General features: G+C 54.5%; 1 protein-coding gene across 7 annotated transcripts in view; it reads left to right on the top strand.

Moving 5' to 3' along the window:
* Positions 1–439: 439 nt before the first annotated feature.
* The window catches only part of SH2B3 (SH2B adaptor protein 3), a 41,492-nt gene continuing 16,905 nt past the window's right edge, over positions 440–25,026 (top strand). For all 7 annotated transcript variants that reach the window (XM_088828197.1, XM_055405098.2, XM_055405099.2 and 4 more), the window contains exons 1-2: positions 440–572; positions 10,543–11,337. In XM_088828197.1, coding sequence (XP_088684323.1) covers positions 10,570–11,337 — 768 coding nt within the window. In that variant the 5' untranslated portion in view covers positions 440–572; positions 10,543–10,569. The remainder of the gene's footprint in view (positions 573–10,542; positions 11,338–25,026) is intronic.

The following is a 25,026-nucleotide window of genomic DNA, read 5'->3' on the forward strand; positions in this document are numbered from 1 at the left end:
GCGATTGAGACCCCAGGACTAGGTCAGTTGCGGAGAAACCGGGCTGGAGGGCGGGGCACGGACCAGCCCCGCCCCTCGAGCCCTGTTTTTCCCGCCCCCCCGCCTCCGGCCAAGTCCGGCTCGCGGGCGGGCCGGGGGCGGGGCTTCGCGTGGCCCGGCCCCGCCCCCCTCGTAGCCGCCCTCCCCCGCCGGGCTCTGCTAGCACAGCCGGTTCCTCTTTACATAACGGCGCGGGGCGGCATGGGCTCGGGCCACCGCCTCCGCCCGGCCGCCCGCCCGGACTGTCGCGGCCCGCGGTGGCGACGTCGCCGACAGCAAAGTTTCCCCGGTGGCGGCCCGGAGGCGCATCCTCCCGCAACTGTCAAGCGCTGGCGGCGGAAATGATGAGGCGCTGGCCATTTTCCGAGCCCGGGTTTCCTGCCTGAGCCCCGCTCGAGCGAGCCGCGAGCCAGGAGCCGGCGCGCGGGAGAGAACGCTCCCGGGGCGGGGGCCCGCCCGCCCCCTCGGGATTTCGGGGGGCCGGGGGCGCGCGACGCCATGGGCCGGCCGGGCCCGGACCCCCTCTCTCTCAGGTAAGCACGCCTTTCCCAGCGCTCCCCTCCTCCGAGGCTGGGAGGGCTTCAGTGGGGGACGGGGAGGCCCTTGTGTCCCGTTCTGCCCAGGGTCTGAGCACTCCCGCAACTGCCTAAAATATTGTCCTGCTGCTCACTCAGGTGGGGGTGTTCAGGGGTGACCGTTCCCCAGCTCCTGCGACACCCCCCCAGCCGACACCCACACACGTGTTGGGGATGTAGTGGGGGTAGCTGAGGCAGTGGGGGAGGCGCTGGGAGAGGGTTTGGCTAATACTCCCAGCTGCCTCTTATTGTAGCCTAGCCAGTCAACTTGTTCCTAGAGAGGAGGGGTTGGGGGGGGGTCACTGCTTTGGTACCTTGAAAGTGAAAGTAGTCAAACAGCCCGTGAGAATAGAAGCGTCCTTTTGGAGTGGGGCACAGGCCTCTCCCTACTCTCCCAGGCCAGGCCATGTGGCTAAGAGGATGGCACTCACCGCTCCCCATCCCCAGCATTCCAGAAACCCCTCTCCCCATTCTCTGCCTCAGGGAGCTGGGGTGGCCCAGGCACTCCCATGCTCCAGAATCTGGGGGTCCAAAAGGTTTAGGGCTTTCAGAGCTCAGTTCTCTTTGGACTGGTACCTTCCCACCCTGGACATGGGGCTCCAGGGGAATCCTTCCACACAAAATAAACAGGGACACAAGTCATTGACCTAATAGGTCAGCAGGGCTGGAAGGTATTTCAGAGGCCCTTAATGCCTGAATTAATGCAGAAATCCCCTCCCTTCCCTCATTCTGGTCCTGGGGGTTTTGGGGGCAGTGGGGACTGCATTTGAGGAACTGGGGAGGGGGGCCTGCCTGCCATTCCACTTTTTTTTCTTGAGTTTCCTCATTCTCCTGTTTCTCTTCCCCATTCCCGGGCCACAATGATGTAGGTAAGGAGTTCACTGCCTGCAGCTGGAGGCCTCCAGGGAGGGGAATGGCCAGGCTGGACTGATTGGGAGGAAGTGAAATTGGGCTCCAGGAGGGGGGTTTCTGAACAGAGGGCCTGGCAAAACGAAGTCTGGAGGGCTAAGGACCAGCTTTGGGAGCAGGCGGGGCGGAGATCTGCCCTGGGAGATGAGCTTCCTCCGACACCCGGCAGCTGCCCTACTCAGCTGGGGCAGCCAGTCCATTCCCATTTACAGTACAACCCCTAGGGCCCCTGCCAGGGCGGTGGGCACATGCATCTCCAGAGTCGTGGGTGCGAGTTGTGTCTGAATTTCCCATCACTGACCTGGCTGCCAGAGCGGAAACAGCCCTGGAGGCCCCCTGGGGCCCAGAGACCCAGCCGTAGTTGGGGGAGTGCCGACTGAGGTCCCTTTTCAGGCTGGAGTCAGCAGATGAGAGGCCAGGGCCCGTTGGGGAAGTTGGATGGGTTTTTAATACACTTTTTCTGAACTTTTTCCCACAACCCCCCTCTGGGAGGGAAAATCCTTTGGAGCCAAAGGGTGAACATTCCTAGAACTCGTGTGAGTCTCTGTGGGCCATGGAGGATTCAGCTGGGAAGAGGCTGGACTAAAGCATCAGCTTCTGGCATCTGAGTTCCTTCAGGGGCTCAGCAGTGACAGAGGAAGGTCATGGAAGCTTAGGTTCCGTATCCCCACTGCTTTTTCCCAGCCAAGGGCATGGGCAAGTGATACTTGTGAGCCTCGGTTTCCCCCTGTGTGAACTGAGGTAATAATAGGTTTGTGGTAGGCATATAATGAGCCTGGCATGGAAAGGTTCAATTACAGGTGGTGGTGATTTTCCTCTTCACCATCATTAGTGTTATTGTTACTGGCTGTGCAATGTTTGTTCATCAGCATCCCTTGAGCACCACCTGCGCGAGCAGCTCTGTTTCCTGAGTTCTGGGAGAAGAATTCTGGAGTTCCTGGACAGGGTGAGATGTTGGTGATTCCCGGCTCTATGGCCTTGCTTAACAACCCCCCACCTCAGTTTCCTCATCTGTCAGTGGGTGTGATATTAGTACCTACTTCTTTAGGGTCATTGGAACCATAAATAAGTGAATTCATGAAGTGTTTAGAATGGCTTGGTTGGGCGGAAGAATAGTAATAAGGAAGAGATTGTTGTTTGTTGTGTGTGCCTTGCTTGTTTTCCTTCTCCTTCCCCTCCCCCATTCTTCTGAATCCTGGGCTTGATCCTTCTCCATTAAACAGAACTTTCTAACACAAATTTGTTCCTGTAGAACTTCTCCAATATAGCAGCAGCCTGGGCCCGGCAGGTGCTGGGGAGCCCTGCGGCAGTTCAGCCTGTAGGCGCCGTCGGGTGTCTGGGTCCGGCTGTGCCACCTCCTAGATGGAGCTTCCTCGAGGGCAGAGCGGGCAGTGTTGGAGGCACTTGGAGCCCGTCCCCCGCACTGCCCACCCTGAGTGGGAGAGACAGAGCTCATAAAGCACTCAGTGCTGGCCTCGGCACTCAATTAATAACAGACACTATTGTTGTTGTTATTCAAATGAGAGGACTTCTCTGTTCAGTTCTTGCTTCTCCCAGGAGCAGCATGGGTTTTGGAACCAAATCTGAGCTTTGCCAGCTTCTAGCTGTGAAGCCTTGGACAAGTTTCCTGACCTATCTGGACCTCAACTGCCCAATGAGGGTTCCAGCTTCTCTCGGATATATGATCCTATATGTGAGTTCATATGTGAAGGGTATGAGCCTGGCACAGAGTAGGGACTCACACTGTGTTGAGTATAATTGCTATGGCTGTGTGACCTTGGGCCTGTCCCTCAACTCTCTGAACTGTGGATTTCCTCATCTGTGAATGAGAGCACTAATAGGGTGTTTTGAGAAGAGGCAGGCACAGTGCCTGGCATGCAGTCAGTGCTTAATAAGAGCTACTGCTGTTAATGCCTGAGAGGGAGGCTGGCACTTAATTGTCAGGTTTCCTGGGAAAATGGTCCCTGGGGGCCCTGGGGTGTTCAGCATCTTTGGCGGGGCAGAACAGGAAGCTGCTTCCATCTGGCAGATGAAAGAAGCTTGCCTCGGAGAGTCCAGAGGTGTAATACAAGTTGCTTGTTCCCAGCCAGACCCTGTTCCCAGCTGCCCGCCCTCCCTGAGGAAACTGAGGCCAGCAGGCTGCCCAGGGGAAGTGACTCAGCTAGGGTCACTCGCTGAGTCAGGCCTAATTGGACCCAGGAGCCCTGTGCCCCAGCTCCCTGGCTTCCGGGGCCTGAGGTCCCTTGGGGACTGGGCAGGTCCAGACTGCCGCTGGACACCCACTGACTTGGGCCCAGAAACCTGGATGACCAGCATTCTTCGGTGGGGACTCTGGGGTCCCAATGGTCACCCCTGGGCCACTCAGTCCAGCATCCTTCCTGACTGCAGGGGCAAGGGGCACTTCCCCAGGAGAGCAAGTCCTCCCGGCGTCCCCCGGCTCCGCCCCGTCCGGAAACCCAGCAGCTGAGCAGATGGCTGGAAGATTTTTCCTCCCACGCCACCCTGTCAGGGGTCGGCTAAGGGGGCCGAGCTGCAGGCTTCCTCATGAACCAGGCAACGGAGCCCCTGGGGGCCTGCCCGGATGTGGGCCCCCACCCCAGCTAGCTGGGGTGTGGGGGGGAGAGCCTGCCACTGCCCTACATGTCCCCAGGGAGGCCTGGGAGGGAGGAAGTCTGTGCCCGGCTCATCGGGAGCAGACTCACAGGGCGCCTGAGGGGGAGGCCTTGGCCTTGAGGGCCTGGGGGCCTGGAAATGCAATTAGGGGAGGTGGACACAAAAGAGGGCCTTTGGCACAAAATCGGTCCTTTGAGAGCTGGCACTCCTGTCATGTCACTGGAGGAGAGTCCCAGAGAGGGTGATGAGTGTGGAGAGAGGCGCACAGGAGCCGCAGGGCTTGAGGGCTCCCGTCCTGATATCCTGAAGAGACAACACCACCAGGGGGGCCTTGGGACACATGGAGCTGACAGCCTGCCCTGCCATCTCTCCTCACCCAGGGCACTTAAAGGAAGAAGTCCTGTCCTGGGATGGGGGTGGCTTGGTTCTGCCCATTCTTGGGGGGGGATGGGCCTGGCTGTCCCCACCTCCCGAAGCCTAGCCGGTCTGTTGGCCGGGGTGTCGGGCGGGGGTGGGGGCAGAGGAAGCCAGAGGACATTTCCTGTTCTGGCAGACTGCGCTGTTGTGATAAATGTCCTCGGGCACTCGGTGACCCCAGAGAGAGTGCCTCAGGGCTCCCTGGCCCGCCCAGTGGTCTAGGAGAGACCCCACATCTCAGTCTCCCTAGGGCCCCGGAACCTCTGCTCTGAACCTCCCATAGGTTCCTCCACAGTCTGACCCAGCATGAGTGGTGTGAAAGAGCAGTGGGCCTCCTGCCAGGCCGTATGTTGGAATCCCCTCAACTCTCTGGGCCTCCTTGGACAGGGGGGATCTGGGCTCCCGGAAAAAGTAGGTGCTGCAGGCAGGAAAGGCAGAAATGTTTCCAGCAGCCTGGAATGAACCCGGAGGGCTCCTTGGAAGAGGCGTCTTCCTCAGAAGGTGTAAGACTTCCTGCCCAAACATCTGTGAGCTGTAGACCTGGGTGCGGATGCAGGCTCTGAACTGGCTCATGTTAAGTTCACTTGACACAATTTAAAATATTCTCCCTGAGCCTTGGCAGGTGAAATTCCCACAGGTGGGTAAGGACCTTCTCTGCACCTGGGCTTGATAATGAAGCAGGAAATATTAGCTTCCCTGGATTCCATTATTACCCAGGGTGATTGGACAGAGGAGAGGCTTTTGAGCCTCAGTCTCTGGGGTCCTGAGGGAGCCCCCTCACTCGAAGCCAGGATTCCCAGCTGTTCAGAGCCTGAATTCTCCCTGGCTTGGTGTAGGATGTATTGCTATATGCCTGAACAAGGGATACCCGCCAAGTACTGGCTAAGCCTTCAGAGCCCTCATCAGGTTACCCTTAGCAGGGATGCTGTGGACACACTTGTTTTAAACTTGGGGGCCTGAAAGGCAGACACACTTCCCCTCCCCCACGACATGAGCCCCAGGATGGGCACAGAGGTAGCTGCCCCCACCTGTGTGGGTGTGCGGTGGGGAATTGGGGGATGGGGCGCCAGGATGCAATCCGATCTCCCTGTTCTTGTTGCCTCATCCTTGTCCCTTACCCTGCTGGGGGATTTTGGGAGATCTTGGACCCCCACTTCCTTATCCAGCAGAACTCTCTGTCCTCAAAGCCCTGGATGAGGCGGTGGGAGGGACCCCCTGGACTTGCAGGCCCTCTGTGATGGCTGTTTATCCCTTTGGTTGCCCAGACTCCCAGATGCTCTCATGGGTGGGGAGGGGATTGGAGGGGGAAAAAATGCCCCAAAGACTCCTCTCCTCATACCCGCTAGCTGAAGCCTGGGGGGCTCCTGGGAACCCACAGGTGATTAGTAGTTTCTTTTCCTGCCAAGAGCTTCTAGGCCCTGTTCCCGGGGTTGGCGTGATCTGATCAGTTGCTCTTCCTCTGTGTCTGGCACATAGTAAACACTCAATAAATGCTACCTCCTGGGCCGGGGCCCAAAGACGGGACCACCTTCCTGCGGCCTGGCTGCCTGCCCTGGCCAGGAAACCTCCCAGGCGTGGCCCCCTCCCCAGCACAGGCCACAGCTGAGAGCTCTGGCTGGTGGCTTCCTGCCCAGAGATCCTGCCCGGAGCTGCCTGAGTGATGCTACTCCCCTGAGAAGGCCTTGTGTTCAGGCTCCTGTGAGCCCCCCTGCCCTGCCCCCTTCCTGGCAAAGCCAGTGAAGCCTGTGAGACTCTGCTTGTGGCTTCTTACAGCAGGCGGGTCTGACATTCTCTGGAGCTGGCACCCCTCTTTTTGAACAATAATAATAGCAGCAGCCACTTGTTTCTTGAGCCCTATGCCCAGGACCCCACAGATATCTGTTCTTAGAATGCTCCTAGTGAATGTCCAGAGAAATACGTGAACCCATTTTACAGATGGGGAGGGGAGCCCTCTCTTCTGCAGCACACAGCGAGGAAGTGGCAGAATGAGGATGTGAACCCAGATTTGGTTGGTAGCTCCACCGTGGAGAGCTCATTTGTGGTGGCGGGTTTTTCGGAGCCCCTCAGCCTTTTTATATCCATGAAGGTCAGGGGAGTGATTGCAAGAGTATGACTGTCAAACAGCAGCCCACCTCAACCCTGGGAATTCATCACTTCATGCAGCTTTAAGCATTTCTGGAGTTGTTGCTCTGAGATGCCCCATGGAGTGGGCCGGAGTGCTGTAGCCCTTGGCTGCTGGGGGCAGAAGCTGAGGGAGGTGGACGGTGAGCAGTATTGCTCACTAGAGCTGGTGCTCCCAGCTGCTGAACAGGCTTTTAATCCCAGCTGTGCCCCTCGCCGGCCTTGTGACCCTGGACAGACCATTCCTCCCCCACCTTGGCTTTCTCTTCCATCAAATGGGCATAATGCTGGGACTGCCCCTGCCGACAGGGAATAAACAATTGAAAAAATGCAAAATATTTAGCACAGAGCAGGGCACATAGCATGAAATAGCGTCATTTATTATTGTTTTAAAATTTTCACTCTGTGGCTATTTTCCAATCACTTGTTCAGAGTTGCTGGGGCCTCCTGACTCCAGCAGGACCCCAGTGAGGGAAGTCACTCAGTTGAGTCCGACTCTTTGTGACCCCATGGACTGCAGCCCACCAGGCTCCTCCATCCATGGGATTCTCCAGGCAAGAGTACTGGAGTGGGTTGCCATTTCCTTTTCCAGGGGATCTTCCTGACCCAGGGATTGAGCCTGGGTCTCCCACATTGTAGGCAGACGCTTTACTGTCTGAACCACCAGGAAGACCTGAGTGAGGCCTTTCTGTCTTCTCCTCTGGATAATCATTCACTGGGCAGTCAGTCCTCCTTGTGGTGTGCATTTGGGCACTGATCAGGTGTTTTGTGGGGGACTTCTGTTTGGGGTTTCCACTGATCGCTAGCCACGGGAGCTCTGTGCTTCAGTTTAACCACCTGTAAAATGGGAGCAATTATTGACCCTACCTGCTAGTGCTGTTGTTAAGCCTGGGAAAGTTACTGTTTTGCAAAAGCAGTTAGAAAAATGCCTGATGTTCAGCAAGTATTGAGTACACACCACTCTTCCTGTGGGGAACTGGAGTAGGGTGCCCAGTGAGGAGGGCTGCTGGCCCCTGCCTGACTGGTGAGGGAGCTTGCAGTGGGGACAGCTGTTCCGAGAAGGCTCTTCCAAGGATTGGTCCTGCAGCTGGGCTTCAGGTCTCTGATGTACAGGGGCAGACAGGGTCAGGTGTTCCAGACAAAGGGACAGGCCTGGGTGCCCAGGCAGTGGGTTGGTCAAGCAAGAAGGGCTCATTGGTGACTGCTGGCTACCACACACCTGCTGGAGGAGCCAGAGTTTGCAAATCTAGCCAGCCTCTTGTATTCCTACCTTCATTCATTCACCAGGTGTTTATTGGGCTCCTACTGCAAGCTAGGACCTGGGGTGGGAGCTGGAAGTGGCTCCTGGCATTGTGGAGTTCACAGTCTGGTGGCGGAGAGACTCACTCATTAAATAATCACAGTGATTGAATGAGAGCACGTGTGTTGAAAGACACACATGTTCAGGACTCAGTCACCAATGAGCTCAAGGAAGGTTTCTGAGTGAGACTGGGAGCAGGCAGGGCACAGGGACACCTGATGCAGTGGCCCGGCAGCAGCCATTGTGAGGGCCGACCACACAGGGTCTTGTGGATGGGACAGTGGTTCCCCAACCTGTGAGCACAGTGCTGTGTCAAGGTGTGGGGTGGCCAAGGGGTTAGCCAAGGACAGGTCACCCATACTTTTAGGTAAAACCCTCTCCTTCAGCGACAGGGTGGTTTTATTGGAGTGTGGTGGCCAAGGACACACATGGCCCCTCTCCCTTCCCTTCTGCCCACTGTGTACAAAGTGCCTACTGTGTATACCTGCCAAGGGCCCTGTAATGTGCAAAGTCGTCAAGTGTGTGCACAGCACCCTCCAAGCTGAAGCAGTGGCACCCACTTCATGCCTTCTGGGTTATGCTTTTGTGATCGGCTGCAGGACACCACCAGGACCTGGAGATGTGGAATGGGGTGGGGCAGAAAGAACCCCAGTTTCTAGGTTCAGATTGAGTCCCCTTACAAGGACTCCTTTCAAGGTCTTAGAAGGTGGATACTGTGCTGCTCCCCATTTGACAGATGAAGAAACTACGGTTCAGAGAGGTCTGATGAGAGGCACACAGCCATTACTTTTGTGTGTTTGTGTATAATGTAGCTCTAGGAGAGCAGGAATTTCTGTCTGTCTGGTTCGCTCCTGTATCCCCAGGCCCTAGCACTGTGCCCGGCACACAGTAGGTCCTCAGTAGTATCAGGGTGGGGTGAGTAGGCATCCATGAGTATGTGGTCCTCAGCAGGGGCCCAGGCCCAACCTGGCTTAGTTGGAAGGAAGGACAGTACTGATGGTAACGAGAGAGGGCCAGGGTTCAGCACCGTGGACAGCAGAGGGTAGGGGGCTTCTGCACTTTGACTGTGTAGGAGCCCCAGTTGCGATGAACAGGCAAGGGTCGCCTGTCCCAACATTCCCCCATCAGAGCAGGAAGTACCTTTGTACCCCTTATGAGCCTTGTTAATTTATTCCTTTTTATTTTTTTTTAATGTTTATTTTTATTGACACCAATAATACACTCTTACTGTAACATTGATTACAAGACTTATTAGGCTTTCCTTAGGTTCCAAAGCCTTTCCATTTAATTCAGTGAATCCTCATAACACTTCTATGAGGTAGGTGCAACATGGTCCCCATTTTACAGATGGGGCAAGCAAGGCAGAAAGACATCACAAACTCAGGATAACAACTAGTAAGAAGTGGGATTTGAATCTAGGCTCCAGGCGCCATGTTCTTAACCAGATTTTCTAGAGACAAGTAATAAGTCTTCCTTGGTTACTTCCCCTCTTGCACCCCAACTTCTGACTCTTCCCCACAGGTCACTGCTATTGCTGCATGGGTTTGCTCCAGCCACTCTTGCCCATCACTTAAATACATTTATGTACACATAAGAATTGGTAGTTTTGCTTTGTATGTTCACGTAAATGGGACCATGCATGGTTTATATTGCTCAGTGGTTTGCTTTTTCCCTTAATGCAGTGCCCTGGAGACTTCCCAAGATGCTAGCATAGATCTGCCTCCTTTTGGAATATGCTGTAGCACATTCTGGCCTGCAGATGTATCACAGTTTGTTTCACCAGTCTCTGACTGATAGGCGTTTAGGTTGTATTTGTTGTTTAGTCGCTCAGTCCTATGAGACTCTTTGTGACCCCATAGACTGTAGCACACCAGGCTGCTCTGTCCATGGGATTTCCCAGACAAGAATATTGGAGTGGGTTGCCATTTCTTCTCCAGGAGATCTTCCCGACTGCTGCATTGGAAGGATTCTTTACTGCTGAGCCACCTAGGAAGCCCTTAGGTTGAATTTACCTTTTCCCTGGCTCAAATGGTAAAGATTCAGCCTGTGATGTGGGAGACCTGGGTTCAGTCCCTGGGTTAGGAAGATCCCCTGGAGAAGGGAATGGCAACCCATTCCAGTCTTCTTGCCTGGGAAATCCCATGGACAGAGGAGACAGGCAGGCTGCAATCCATGAGGTTGCAAAGAGTCTCACATGACTGAGCAACTAAGCACAGCACTTTTTCCCTATTATAAATGTTGGGGCAGGAAACACCTGGAAGGGGATTGTCCTGTAAATGTCTCTTTGCTCAGGTGGGAAACTGTTTCTCTTGAATACTTACAAGGGGAATTACTAGGTCTGAAAATGATCCTCCCAAGCTGCAGGCCCAAAAGGCTGTACTCCCCACAATACCAGCAACATTGCAGGGGAGTGCTTATTTTGCTCATCTTCACCAGCCCTGGGTATTAAGGTAATTTTCGCTTTTTGAGGTAGTGCCTGGTGACCAGCATGTCTGGCGGTAGTGTTGTGGTGGTCTGCCCGGCCGTCCACTCCCTCCTCTGTCGCGCACTCCCCACCGTGTCTTTCAGCCTGGCCGCTCCACCTCGGTCTCCGCCATGAACGGGCCTACCCTGCAGTCCTCCTCTTCGTCCTCGACTGCGTCCTCGGCCTCCACCTCGGCGGCGGCCGCCCCGTCCCCGCGGGGCTGGAGCGAGTTCTGCGAGCTGCACGCGGTGGCCGCAGCCCGGGAGCTGGCCCGGCAGTACTGGCTTTTCGCCCGCGAGCACCCGCACCACACGCCGCTGCGCGCCGAGCTCGTGTCGCTGCAGTTCACCGACCTCTTCCAGCGCTACTTCTGCCGCGAAGTGCGCGAGGGCCGGGCGACCGGGCCGCCGGCACCCCGGGCCGCCCCCGCGCGCGACTACCGTGAGACGGGCCGCGGGTCCCCGGCCAAGGCCGAGGCGGCCCCCGCCGAGCCGGGCGCCGGCCCCGTCACCCCCGCCGCCGGCCTGCCCAAGGCCCGCAGCTCCGAGGAGCTGGCCCCGCCGCGGCCGGCCGCCACCTGCTCGCTCCAGCACCTGCGCCACAGCCTCCGCCACATCTTCCGCCACCGCTCGGCCGGCGAGCTGCCCGCGGGCCCCGTCGCCACCAACGGGGAGGCCAGCGAGGCCCCGGCCAGGCCCGGCCTGGCCAGGAAACTCCTGCCCTGGAGCTTGGCCCGGGAGCCGCCGCCTGAGGCCCTCAAGGAGGCGACGCTGCGGTACAGCCTGGCCGACGAGGCCTCCATGGACAGCGGGGCGCGCTGGCAGCGGGGGCGGCTGGCGCTGCGGCGCGCGGGCCCCGACGGCGCAGACCGCCTGCTCGAGCTCTTCGACCCGCCCAAGGTAAGACCCCGTGCACGTGGCTCCAGGTGGTGACACTTTCCCAGCAGGTAGCCGCAGAGTGCCCAGGGGAAAGTGAACTTTTCCCTCAGAGAATCATTTCCCATTTTTAGATAGTACAGAGCTCCCTTAGACGTCACACTCGGCTTTGCTTCGTGTTTCTGTTACAATGCCGTGCACATTCGTTGTATAATTAAGGAATAAACGTTGGAACCAGACTGTTAACTGGACTCTGCGGGTCCTTTGGATTCCCCTGGTTTTCTCCTAAGGTCCCTTTTCTGCCTCACGACACCAAGTTCGACGTTAGTCATCATGTGTTCTTAGGCACCTCTTGGCTGTGATGAATGGTTCTTCAGCCTTGTCTTGTTTCCAGCAGCCTTGACAGTTTTCGGCAGCACTGGTCAGGGATTTTGTAGAATATCCAGGGACACCATACATGGGCATCATGTGGGCCAGTGGCAGCCTGGTTCAGGGTCCTTGAAAAGCCTGACCCAGGTTGACCCTGACAAATAGGAGGATTTCTCCTAAGGAGTTAAAAACTGTGGTGGAATTCCTTGGAGGCCTTCCATGCTTTGTGAATGTCTTACTTTCTTTGAAGTTTAGATTTTTGTCTTTTGGGACACAATTCCAGTGGTGCAGTTGAGGCTGATGGGTCGCTGTCGTCTGGACACAGGCAGGACTCCATCTTTGACCGGATGTGTCAAGCTGATGGGATCCGGTGGCCTTTAATTCCCTTCTCTTTGTGGTTCTGCTATGTCCTAGGCCCTTAGTCTAGAGAGTGAGCAAAGCAGATCCCAGCCCTGGGGGGTCACCGTCTGGGTGGAGGAGACCAACAATTACTCATTCATTCAAAAAATACATGTTGAACATCTGCTCAGCACTAGTTGCTGGGGAAGCTGGTGTCCTGGTTGGGCTATTGAAGGAGTAAAATAACCAATGAACTTGGAATTATAAATTGTATCTTGTGTTCTGAAAGAAAGAAATGGGACCTCTGGGAGGAGGTCCTAATTTGGGGGGTGGGATGGGATGTTGTCAAGGAAGACCCTTGTGTGAAGTACCTTTCCTTTTTAAACTTCACTGTGGAGTCATACTCACATGCTGAGCCATGTGAAGTGCGTCTGGAACTTCACAAGGATCTCTGTGTTTGTACACCCAGTGGCCCAGCGCCCTGGGGGACTCCCTCACACCTCTTCCACATCAGCACCCCCCCCTACATTGGCTCATGCCCCTATGGGTTGCATTTCTCTGGCTTGAACTTCATATAAATGGAATTGCACAGTCTGTGCGTGCATGCTAAGTCGCTTCGGTTGTGTCTGACTCTCTGGGACCCCATGGACTGCAGCCTGCCAGGCTCTGTCCATGGGATTCTCTAGGCAGGAATACTGGAGTAGGTTGCCATGCCCTCCTCCAGGGGATCTTCCTGACCCAGGGATCGAACCCATGTCTGTTACATCTAACCTGCCTTGGCAGGTGGGTTCTTTACCACTAGGGCAACCTAGGAAGCCCGGAATTGCACAGTACATTGGTTTTTATGTCTGGCTTCTTTCACCCAGTACGTTCTAGACATTTGCTCATGCTCTTGGATGCACCAGAGTTTGTTTCTTTTTATGGCTGAGTAAATCCAATCTGTTGTATGGATGTCCTTCAATTTGTTTATCCGTTTACCGACTGGTGGATAGATATTTGGATTGTTTCTGCTTTAGGACTTTTACAAATCATGCTGTAATGAAATTTATTCTGAGGTCTTTGTATGGACATATGCTTCCATTTCCCTTTGGTAGATTCCTAGAAGTGCTAGGTCATATGGTAAGTGCAGGTTTAACTTTGTAAGAAACTTCTAAGTTTTTTCCCAAATTGACAGCACAGTTTTGCATCCCCATCAGCAGTGTATGAGTCTTTTTTTCTTCTCTTCAATGGATGTATACTGGTATCTCAAATTGCGGCTTTAATTTGTATTTCCCTGATGACTCATGAAGTTAAGTACCTTATCATGTGTTTATTGGCCATTGGGACTGGCTCTTTTTTCAAGTGTTTGTCATTTTTATTGAGTTGTCTGTCTGTTTCTTATTAATTTATAGTTTTTCTATACCCTGAAGGTACTATCTTGGTCCGTATCATCTTCTGCACTGTGCTTATCTTTTTACTCTTTTAATGGAATCCTTCTGTGAACCTCAGTTCTTGATTTTAATGTAGTCTAAAGTTTATCGATTGCTTTCTTTTATGGTTAGTGTTTTTTCTGTCCCATTAAAGGAATCTTTGCCTACCAAGGGTCATGAAGATCTTTCTTGTCTTTTCTTCTAGAAGCTTTATTGTTTGGGCCTTCACAAGATCCGTCCTGAATTATGGTATGAGGTAGGGGTTCTGGCACTGCATGCTGACGTGACCGTCTTTCTCCCATTGGACTGCATGTGGTGCTGCTGTCATCCTGAACTTAGTGTCCATCTGTGCGCTCTGGACTTTCTGTTCCATTGGCCTGTGTGTCTATCCTTATCTTATGCCAGCACCACACTGTCTTAATCACCAAAGTTTACCTGTGAGTCTTGAGGTAACTTTTTTTTTTTTTTTTAACTGTGCTGTGAGGTTTGTGGGAATCTTAGTTCCGCAACCAGAGACTGAACCCCTGCATCCTCGTTAGTGAAAGGAGGTGACTTTTGAACTGAGATCTTTGTGTGTTTTTGGCTGCACTGGGTCTTTGTTACAGTGAGTGGGCCTCTCCAGGTGAGGCACTCGGACTCCAGAGGGCATGGTCTCAGCAGTTGTGGCGCTTGGGGTTAGTTGCCCTGTGGCATGTGGGATCTTCTTGGTTCACAGACCAGGAATCGAACCCACATCCCCTGCATTAGCAGGCAGATTCTTAACCATTGGACCACCAGGGAAGTCCCTGAACTAAGATCTTACTGAGGTAAGAATCGCTGGGTTTCGGGAACAGCGTAGGGAAAAGGCATTGAGATGGGAAAGCATTTTGCATGTTTTTAAGAAAGAAGCACAGAAACGTGGTAGGGTCACAGAAGGGGAAGATGGCTCGTGGGGGAGGAGGTCCTGTGAAGAGTTAGTATTTTATTCCAGATGTAACAAGAAGCCTTCGGAAAGTGCAGATAAAAACTTTACTCTTTGTTTTAAAAAGTCTCAAGGCTCTGACACCATGAAAGGCAAATAACATCCCAGATACATGGTCTTATCTGCATGATAACGTGCAATTCCCTGTAAAACTTTTAAGAACTGCTGCTTCTTAAACTGTTAGAAAACCCAGCGCCAGGAGTCAGGCGGACCCAAGTTCCAACAATGAATTAGCTTCTCTCTCAGCGGCAGATCCTTAGGCAGGTGGTGTCAGCTCTCTGGGCCTCAGCTTCCTCCTCTATCGAGCTGGGCTGCTCAGAGTTCGCACTTTGCGTGGCTGTTGTGTTACCTGGGAGGGCGCCTCTGCTGAGCCCCCGGCACAGGGAAGGCTCGCTGTTTCTGGTGTTTCTTCTTGTTGTGGTCGTCGTGGTAGTGAAATGATTTGGGGACTTATTATTTCGTAATAAGTCAGTGCAGATTTATTTACTGCTTTGGGCCCTTGGTGTCTGGCTGGGATGCATGAACAAGGCTCCGAGTTCTTCAGGAACCCAGAGTCAGAGCACCTGTCAGAGTCCTTAGGGCTCAGAAGTGGTGTCTGGCCCCGGAGAAGTGGGACCTGGGGGTGGCAGCTGGGTCCCTGGGCTCGCTCCTCCCCCCAGGCCACCTGGGCCTCTTTCATAGGCTTGGTAGTTGCTCTGTGACCTGGGGTGTCGCCCACAAAGTGAGCAGCCCTGGTGGGGCATCTCCCACCCTCTCCACAGGGTGTCTGAGCAGGTCCTAGTTCTGTCTGCTGCTGACAGCTTCCCTTCGGGATTAGAACAGCCTGGGGCTCTTCTGAATGTTTCCTGGAGTGACTCGGAGCATCCAGTCTAGGCTGAAGATACCTAGACTGGAAGTCTTGAGTGTGCCTGCCTAGTGGGCAGCTTTGACCTCTGACCTCTGACCCTGGAGTTGTCTATGGGAGCAACTTCTTAATTTATTTTTTAATTGGAAGAAAGTTGTTTTACAGTGTTGTCTTGCTGTCTGCCATACAGCAGCACAAATCAGCCATAATTATACATACATCAGCTCCCTCTTGAGCTCTCTCTCCTTCCCGACCCCCACCCCTATGGGAGCAACGTTAAACAAAGATGGTGACTTCCCTGATGGTCCAGTGGTTAAGACTCTGTGGTTCCAGTGCAGGGGGTACGGCTTCCATCTCTGGCAGGTGAACTAAGATCTCACATGCTGGGGGTGCAGCTGAAAAAAAGAGTCAAGAAAAGCAAAGGAGGCTGTGACAGCAGAGGCTTGAGCTCTGGATTCATACCTGAGCTCTGTCACTTGGACGGTGCTCAGGCGGAAGAGGCTTGGAGGGTGAGAACTGAGAGAGGGTACCGCCCAGGGACATCACTCGGGGCGTCCGCCCCCGACTCCCCCCGGAAGTCTGGGGCCAAGTGGTCGGCAGCTCATGGGTCTGCCTTCCCTGGAGTTGGGTCAGAGCTCTGGCTCTGACCAGTGCCCCTGACCCTGGGCCGGTTGATTCTCCACTCACAGCCTCAGTTTATTTGTCTGTAAAGTAGGCGTGATAGCAGCAGCCAGGGCTCAAGGGTCACTGTGAGGGCTGCGGTGGGAAGTAGCTGGCCATTACAGGTGGTGTGTAAGCGGAGGCCACAGGCTGCTGCAGTGGACATTCAGAGGGGGTGGGAGGAGACAAGCGTAGTTCGTTCCCAAGGTCCAAAGTCTAGTTTCAGTGGCATCACTGCAGGTGGACAGGGGCGGGACAACCCTTCCTTCCATGCGCTGGCCCTCGGGGGAGGCTGGGGATTGTCCCTGGGGGGTGGTTATCAGAGGCCCCTTGGCAGGAAGTGACATCTGGGATGAGCGAAGGTGCCGCTCCTGGAAGATTGGGAGAAGGAGTCCCATGCTGAGGAAATGGCAAGTGGGAAGGCCCTCGGGTGGGCACGAACCAGGAGCCTTTGCGGAACAGCCAGGTGGCCAGGGGCTGCAGTCGAGGGCAGAAGGAGGGGTGAGGCTGAAAAGGTGATGGGCCCGGGTCAGGCAGGGCCTGAGGGAGCGCAGTGAGGATTTTAGGTTTCACACTGAGAGAAGTGGGAGCACGTGAAGGATTTAGGGCCAGAGGCGGATGCGACACTTGCTCAGCAGTAGGAATGGGCTAGAGAAACCCTCTGGGGCTGCCTGTGGTCTTCCCGTGTCTGGGAGAATGTGGCATGGCTCTTCTCCTAGAAGACCGTCTTGTCCTGTGGCACCTCTGAGCTCAGGCTGGGGCTTGCTGAGGAAGCAGTATGTTTCCTTAAGTAAACATTACTACTCACCAGGCATTGCCCTAAACACTTGACCCTCAAGTCCTTCCCATGAGGTCAAGCTTATCGGCCCATTTGACAGATGGGAAAACCAAGGCCGGGAGAGGCAAAGAAACTCAGGATCATGCTGCTAAGGAGATCTGAACCCCGACCCCAACGGGTCCCTACTCCTGAGCCCCCAGCCACACTGTTGAACGGCCCCCCTCCAGCCATGGGGTGCAGAGCACCAGCTCCTGGCCAGGCCTAAGATGTGCCATCCTGCTCAGCAGTTACAAACAAGAAAGATGGATTGAGTGCCAATATTTACAAACCGTAAAATGGAGCAGTTAACCTATAAGAGCCCAACTTCTGGTTTCTCATACAAATTGGTGGATTTGGCAGTGCTGGGCCAGGCTCACTTGGAGTGCATCCCAGCCTGGCCCCTGTGGAGGGAGAGCCTGACTGGGGTGAGGGGTGGGCCCCAAGTTCAGGGAGTAATTACAGGGGTTGGGGTTGGCTAGCCTGGGGGGCAGGGCTCTCCTAGGAGCTGGGATCCATTTTCACTGGAGCGCATCTGGGCAGGCCATGGCCTGAGGGCCAGCCCTTTGCTGTTTCCAGGCTCAGTTTCCCCACATGTCCAGGCCTGGTTTGGCTGAGGGGGTCTCCGAGTCTGGCCAGCTTTGCCCGGTCTGAGGGCTGAGCCAGTTTCCCTCATCTGTACTGTGGGAGCATTGATGGACTTCTGTTAATAGTAGGTGCTGTTGAAAAACGCCCTTTTAGGCAGCATCTGTTTGGCACTTGTCATATACTAAGCACTTAACTGTCTGGGCTTCATTTACCCCTCACAGCAGTCCTGTGAGGGGGCTGCAGTGATTACCCCCATACACAGATGGGGAAATTGAGTTCAGGAGAGGGGAGGTGACTTGTCCACAGTTGCACCGCTCAGAGCATCAGAGATGGGATGGGGAATTGGGCATTTAGGCTGCAACTGGTGCCCAGTGAGTCTCCAGAGAATTTACTGTTATCATGGGTGGCGGAGCTGGTGGTGTTTTAGCCAGGGGCCCTACCCAGGTGGGTGGGGGTTGGGGGGGTGTCTCTTTTGAGTTCTAGGACCTGAAAAGGCTCCCTATGGCCACCTTGTCCAGTGCCACCAATTTACAGCTGGGCACATTGAGGCCCGGACTGCCCTGAGTCCCTCTCGCCCTTGGCCTCTGCTGCTCAGCCCAGAGAAACAGTCGAGGAAGGAGGTGGGGGATCCTAGGGGACTCGACCCACAGCCCTGAGCTCCCTCCTGCACTGCCAGCCCTTGTAGCCCCAAGAGGAAGTGGGTCAGTTGGCAGTGGCTGGACCAACTGGTCCTTAGGGTGGCCGGGGGCCATCGGGCAGTGTGGTTCAGAGCCGTTCCTCCTCTGCTTCTTCTGAGCTGTCCTTGGGTAAGTGACAGGGTCTCAGTTTCCTTGTCTGTGAAATGGGGGTGGTCCTGGCACTCATATGTGTCGTGAGCTGTGGATCCTGCAGGTGCTGACTGGGTGGGTAGGGGACCTGGCTGGGAGCAGTCGGTGCTCCTGGCGAGCAGCCTGGATGATGAAGGGGCTGAGAGTCTGAGCGCAGCCTAGGGGTGAGAGCAGTGCCCAACTAGCCCCTCAACCTCCCCTCACTCCTCTGTGCCTCCCTCCTAAGAGGGGAAACTGAGGTCCCAAGATGCAGAAGGAGCCACTGCTGGACCCTGGGGGCCAAGCCCAGAGCCTGTGCCCGAGTGTGGGAAAGAGGAAGCAGAGAGAGAGGGACGTCCGCCGGGGGCCAGCGGTTTCCTCTCGGAGGCAGGAGTGCGAGGAGGAAGAGGAGGGCTGGGCAGGAAGCGGCCGTGCGGGCGGGAGGGGCAGCCTGCTGGGGGCTCGGACAGACCTGGGCCCGAGTCCCGTCCCTGCCCTTCTGCACTGTGCGGCTTCGGGAAGGGCACTTGGCCCTCTCTGTGCCTCATTTTCCCCAAGTACAAAGAGCTGAGTGGTGGCACCCACAGCGGGGTGACGGTGAACCAACCGCCATCCCCATGGTGGCGAGAGCCAGCTCCGTGCACGGGGTCTCAGCCAGGCTTAGCTGCTGCAGCTGCTACTTGTTACTAGTCATTTTCAAGCACGGTGGGCACTGCATTCGACACATCCCATGCAATCACCACAAACCCTGGAAGGCGGGGACAGAGAGGACACTCTCTCATAAGAGGAAACAGGCATGCAGAGGTAGAACGACTTGCCCAAGGCCACACGGCTGGCAGGTGGAAGAGCAGGAGTGCAGTCTGCTGTGGGCCTGCCAAGGTCAGGGGCTTGTGTTGACCCCTAAACAGGCACAGAGACCACCCACTGCAGCCCAGCAGACCCTCGTGGTCCCAGACAGAGCCCCGATGATCCTCGGGGAGACAGGCGTGTAGAAGGCCGGTGCATCCCCAATCCCACCTTCCCAGGAGGACCAGACGTCAAAGGGTTTTCTGTCCTCGCCCTGCTGGGGCTGCTGTGACCCAGGTGATTCCCCGTGCCTCTCTAAGCTGTGAAACGGGCAACCAAGGGGCTTGATCCGGGCCTTCCAGGGCTGGTGGGGGAAGGAAGGAAGGGGTGGTGGTAGGCAGGGCTCCCGTGGGGCCCCCAACCGCACACACAGCCACCCCGTCTGCCTCTTATTGGGGTTTTGTGTAACATCGTTTTTTGAAAAGTACTTTGCCGCTTAGAAGAAACCCCCAACCACGCTGAAACCACGGGCAGATGGTATCGGTGTGCTTCCTTTTAGCTCAAATTCTGTGAATCCCGAGACTGGAAAGTGCCCCTGAATCCATCAGTGGGAGGGCGGCAAATGACAGTCATTTATCATCCCCCCATCCCCTTGCTCCTTGGGCCTGTGGCTGTTGCCAGCTTCTTGGAAGTTGCTCTTTGGTTTTCCTTTGTTGGGGGACTGCATGTGGAGACACAGAACTATAGAGTCTGCGCTGGGGACTTGGTGGCCAGGGGCAGGGCACATGGACTGGTCTGGGTTCAGATCGTGGCTCTTGTGTCCTTGTTATGTGGCTTTGGGCTGAAAACCTGGCCTGTTTCGGCCTCGGTTTCCCATTCTGGAGAATGGGATGTCAGTCCTGCCCTTGCTGGGTGATTGAGTCAAAACCTGGCTCCAGGAGGGCCTGGTGTGAGGTGTTTCCTCCCTGAGGGGCAGTGGGAGGGGCTTCCTGCGTGGGAAGTCATAGACCCCCCAAGCTGGGTCCCCAGAGGCCTTCCCTGGGATAGGCCACCACCTGGCTGCCACTCCCAGTGGCCCGAACTGGGCAAAGGGGACAGTGCGGACAGCCAGTTGGGCCTTCTGGAAATCCCCCACCCACTTCTTTGTGAATGGAAAAGGAAACCAAAATGCATAGCAGAGATCTCTGCGTTCTGAGCGCTGGCCCTCACTGGGGGTGGGGGCGGGGTAGTTTCCTTCCCCAAGGCAGGAGGGGCCGCCTCAGCTTCCTTTTGGGGCCCACACCCCTTTTTCTCTCTCCCCTCCGAGCTGGGGTGGAGGCCACTCTTGTCCGCGGGCCATGGACCCCACTGACTGCTCAGTCTCTGGAACCAGTGGATGACGGCGGATAGGGGCGGGGGCCAGCACGCGAGACCTGGCCTCCAGGTCCTCCCTCCCTGTGCCTGACCCCTGCTCCTTCCTGGGCTGGACGCGACTCCTGACTGCGGCCCAGTCTGAAGTCCACAGCACAGCAGAGAGAACCTCTCTCCAGGGAACCGTCTGGATGGGAGGACAGACTGTCTCTTTCCAGATCTCCATGTAATCTAGGAAACTGTCTACCTTACCGACGGCCCCCACGTTTGAGTTCCTGGTGTTTCTGGTCTTGTTTTTTCAATTAGTAAAGCTCAGGGCAGAAATGATAGAACAGTCACTAAAAAACCACCCGTGATCCAACCACCCAGAGAGAATGAGCATTTCAGTCCTAGTCGATGTCTCCGTCCTCTCTTGTGTTTCTTTCTCGAACTTTCCCCCAAATTGCAGCTCCATCAGCATTCACTAATTCTTCATTCAGTAGTTATAGAGGGAGCCCCTTCCGTGTGCCCAGCACACTGGAAACAGGCAGAAACTTTTGGACAAAACCCCAAGCCCTCGTGGGATTGGCACACTCATCCTACTTTATTTTTTTTTTTCACTTAACATGTCTCGAACATTTTTATGTTTTCTTAAGAAATTTTTAAGAATGTCTTAATGACTGCACAATATTTCATTTACATAGGCCATGATATATTTATCTGTGATTATCCAGACTCCTCTTTCAACCATTTTTAATTTTTTTGCTCAAGTAGATATCCTCGTGACAAATGTCTTGTACATCAATCTTGCTGCCCATCTCTGATTGCTTCTTTAGGCTACATTCCTAGAGGGGAAGTGCTGGCTGGAAGGCTTCATGAGCACTTCTCATATGTTTTCTCTTAAAGCTTTATTGAGATATAGTTTTACAGATTATAAAATTAACCTGTTTAAAGGGGTACAGTGGTTTTTTGTATACATACAGGGTTGTACAACTGTCTCCATGGTTTACAGACCACTTTCTCATCTCACCACCACTCATCTCAAAGAGAGACCTTGTAGCCATCAGCAGTCCTCATTCCTCTCCTCCCCCAGCCCCAGGCAGCCACCCGTCCCCTGTCTGTCTCTGTAGGTTGGCTTAGTCTGTTCAAGTACAGGGAACCAGTGAGGGTGTGGTCTTTGATGACTGTCTTCTTTCACTTAGCATCATGTGTTCAAGGTTTGTCTATGTTGGATGGAGCTTGTGTCAGTATTTTGTTCCTTTTTATTGCCAAATAATTTTCCATTGTATGACCCGATGACATTTTATATATCCATTTCTCAGTGGATGGACACTAGGTTGTTTTCACTTTCGGGTGATTATGAAAAGTGCTGCTGCAGACATTTGTGAGTTAAATTTTCGTGTGGACGTGTTTTTTTTTCCCCCTGGGTATGTACCTAGGAGTAGAATTGTTGGATCAAATGTAACTCCTTTTAAACATTTTGAGGAGCTGCTAAACTGTTTTCCAGAGTACTGCACCATTTTATATTCCCACCAGAAATGTATGAAGGTTCTAATTTCTTCACATCCTCACTAACACTTTAGTATTTACTATAGCTGTTTTTGATTGTAGCCATCCTGCAATGGTTTTGAATAGTTGAATGGTTTTGATTTACATTTCCCTGATGGCTAATGAGGTTGAGCATCTTTTCATGTGCTCATGAGCTATTTCTAATGCTTCCTGATACATCCTTTCCAAAGAGCCTTCTAGAAAAGCTGTACTCATTTAAATATCTTCATATAGTGGTGCTTACATTGGGTATTATTTTAAAAACTTTTGCCAACTTCCAGGTGAAGTGGTTATCTTGTCCTCATTATGAATGGAATGGACCATTTCTCTTTTTAAAGAACTTTGAGATACACTTCACATGACATAAAATTCACCATGTTAAAGTGCAGTTTGTTTTTAGCATATTCACTGTGTATGCAGCCATCATCACTAATTCCAGAACATTGCCTCACCTTGTTTCATCACCTCACTCAGAAACCCAGTACCTGTTAGCATTGGTCCCCAGCCCTTAGCAGCCATTAATCCTGCTTTCTGTTCCCTGTGGATTTTAACGGTCTCTTATGTTTCTTGGCCGTAGACATTTTCTGTGACTTACAGGCCATTAACTCTGTGTGTGCCTCTCTTGCACCACCTGCCTCCTCCCTGCTAATCTGCAGGAGCTCTTTACATGGACTCTGGTGCTCTGAAACACATTGCAAATATTTCATTTGCTATTTGACTTTTCAACTGGTTCTGAGTTTCTCGGCCTATGGTTTTTAAGTCTGGGCGGTGACATATGGTTGATGTTTTTTTCTTCATGATTTTGTTCTTTGCTTTTTCTGCTTAGAGAGGCCTGGGATCAGATAATTACTCAGGTTCTTCTATTCCAGTTTTGTCTCGGTTTTATGTTTCACATTTAATTATTTAATCCAACTGGCTTTTATTCTTTGTGGCTGGTGCAATTTCCTGTTGTTCTTTGGTGTCAGTGAGATGCTGTGTGTCAAGGCGTATCACTGAACAGGGGCTGAGGATAATGACAAGAACTGGCAGACTCAGTTGGGAAGGGTGGAGACTGTGGTCTCATTGGGCCCCGCCGACTCTGGGGCTCCTGGCTGGCACCCTGGTTCCCCGTCAGCCTGGTCTGAGACTCTGCTCAGCTGACTCTGAGCCTCCCCAGCAGCCCTACAGCCCCCTTGAGCTCCAGAGGTCCTTGCTTTCACCTCTTCTTCTGAATCATCATTCTTCGAAGGCAGGCGGTAGCCACCGTCCGGGGCTTTTGGGGATCTTGGTGGTGACGAGCCCCCCTCCCTCCAGTGCACGCCCCTATCAGAGGCTGGTGACAGAGGTTATTTGTTGTTGCTTAACCACATCTTTTTCCACCCTCGCCGGGCGTAGAGCTGACAGGGGCCCCAGGGTGCAGCTGAGGGCTGTGCTGCTAGGGTAAGGGGCTTCCCCCACCTGGCTGACTCCACCATGGGGCTGGGAGGTAGGCACAGCACAAAAGGCCCTGGAGGGGGTACCAGCCAGCTCCAGGTCCCCTCTGCTTTCCCCCCAAGAACACAGAGCATACCCTCCCATGCAGTGGGAAGACCTGGGGCAGTGCCTGGTTGCATGCCAGGCGGGACCCTCCTGCTCGGGGCCTGGGTGGGTGGTGGGGCCTCTGGTAGCCACGGCTTCCCCTTTTGTCTGGGGGCTGACACAGCCCAGTGTTCCAGGCCTGGGTGTCCTGGCCTTGTGGCGGCCAGAGGGGCACCGTGTGAAGAAGGCACTGTTGGCGTGGAGGTGGACGGGGACAGGGTGCGGGGCTTTTGCGGCTCTGCAGCCATGTAGGGCAGGGAGGAATCCTGGCGGGATGCTCGGAGCAGGAAGTGGTCGCTCATGGCGTGGGCTGGTGGCAGCTGGTTTGCAGCCGGTGAGGGGCAGGTTGCAGGGGGCTTCTGACAGGGCCCCCAGTGGGCCCAGGCCTAGGTGCTGGCTTGGTACTCCCAGAGACCCTGCTCTGTCCTCCAGCAGGAAACTGACAGAGAGGAGCTGATGCAGGCTAGCCACTGAGCAGCTCCATGTTCTGGAAAGTGGTTGGTCCTACTCTGGTGGAAGTTTTGGCCAGGTGCAGCCCATAGCCCGGCTTGTGACGGTGTGGCGCTGGCCCCTCTGTTCCCACCTCTGCAAGGCCCTATCCCAGGCCAGGCCTCCCCAGGCCAGGTCATGGGTGGACCGCTGTCATCCTGAGGGGGAGGCAGGCAAGGTCAGCTGGTGAGATGCCCATAGGTTGATAATCACCTTGGTTCCCTAGTGCATCCATGCCCATGAGGGGGTGTGGGGAAGGTGACTTCCAGGAGTGGTCTCTCTTCAGCCACAGGCCCCTCCCTCACCACCAATCCTGGGTGGTTCCCCAAGGCTAGCCTAAGAGTAGTAGTGCATGCTCATTTCCACACTTGGCCACTCAGTATGAAGCTGGACAGCCGCATCTCAAGGGTTTGGATGGCTGTCAGGGGGATCCCAGATTGGTTCTGTGCATGTTGTGGGGAGCTCTCTCTCTTCATGGGGATCTCCGTCTCTGGGAGGCAGGTTGCTCCAGCATCTGAGAGGGGCTTTGTGTCCCTGTCACTGTGATTATGTGTGTGGGGTGGTCTCCATCTCTGAGGGGGCTTTATGTCTGTATCACTGTGAATCTGCATTTCTGACATGTGGAGGGGACCTTACAGGTTTGCAGGGGAGCTCATTGCAGGTGGGGCTTTAGACAAACCCCCAGCCCATGTTTCCTGGTGGCTTAGACGGTAAAGCGTCTGCCTACAATGTGGGAGACCCGGGTTCAATCCCTGAGTTGGGAAGATCTCCTGGAGAAGGAAATGGTAACCCACTCCAATATTCTTGCCTGGAAAATCCCATGGACCAAGAAGCCTGGTAGGCTACAGGCCATGGGGTTGCAGAGTCGGACATGACTGAGCGACTTCACTTTCACTTTCCAGCCCATGTCTTTCTCAACACCTCTAGCCAGTTACCCCTCCTACAGGGCCTTCTTGGGGCCTCTCTGGGTCCAGAAGTAGAGGGGACACAGGCCCCTACACTCATGCTTGGTCACAAGGGTCACTTGGTTATCTGGGCTTTGTGGCCACCTGCCCAGGGGAGGGAGGCAAAATGATGGGGACTCTGGGCGGGGTTGTCATTGTCTCCCTGTGTCAGTGCCGGCTTGGGAGAAGCTCTATCTCTGGCACTGGTGGGCTCTCACTTGCCAGAATGGGGAAGCCGACTTGATCTTTGTGGCTTTTATAGAAGCATCT

This window comes from Moschus berezovskii, chromosome 19 (assembly GCF_049115385.1).
Source record: "Moschus berezovskii isolate FMDL1 chromosome 19, NW_MosBer_1.0, whole genome shotgun sequence".
NCBI lineage: Eukaryota > Metazoa > Chordata > Mammalia > Artiodactyla > Moschidae > Moschus > Moschus berezovskii.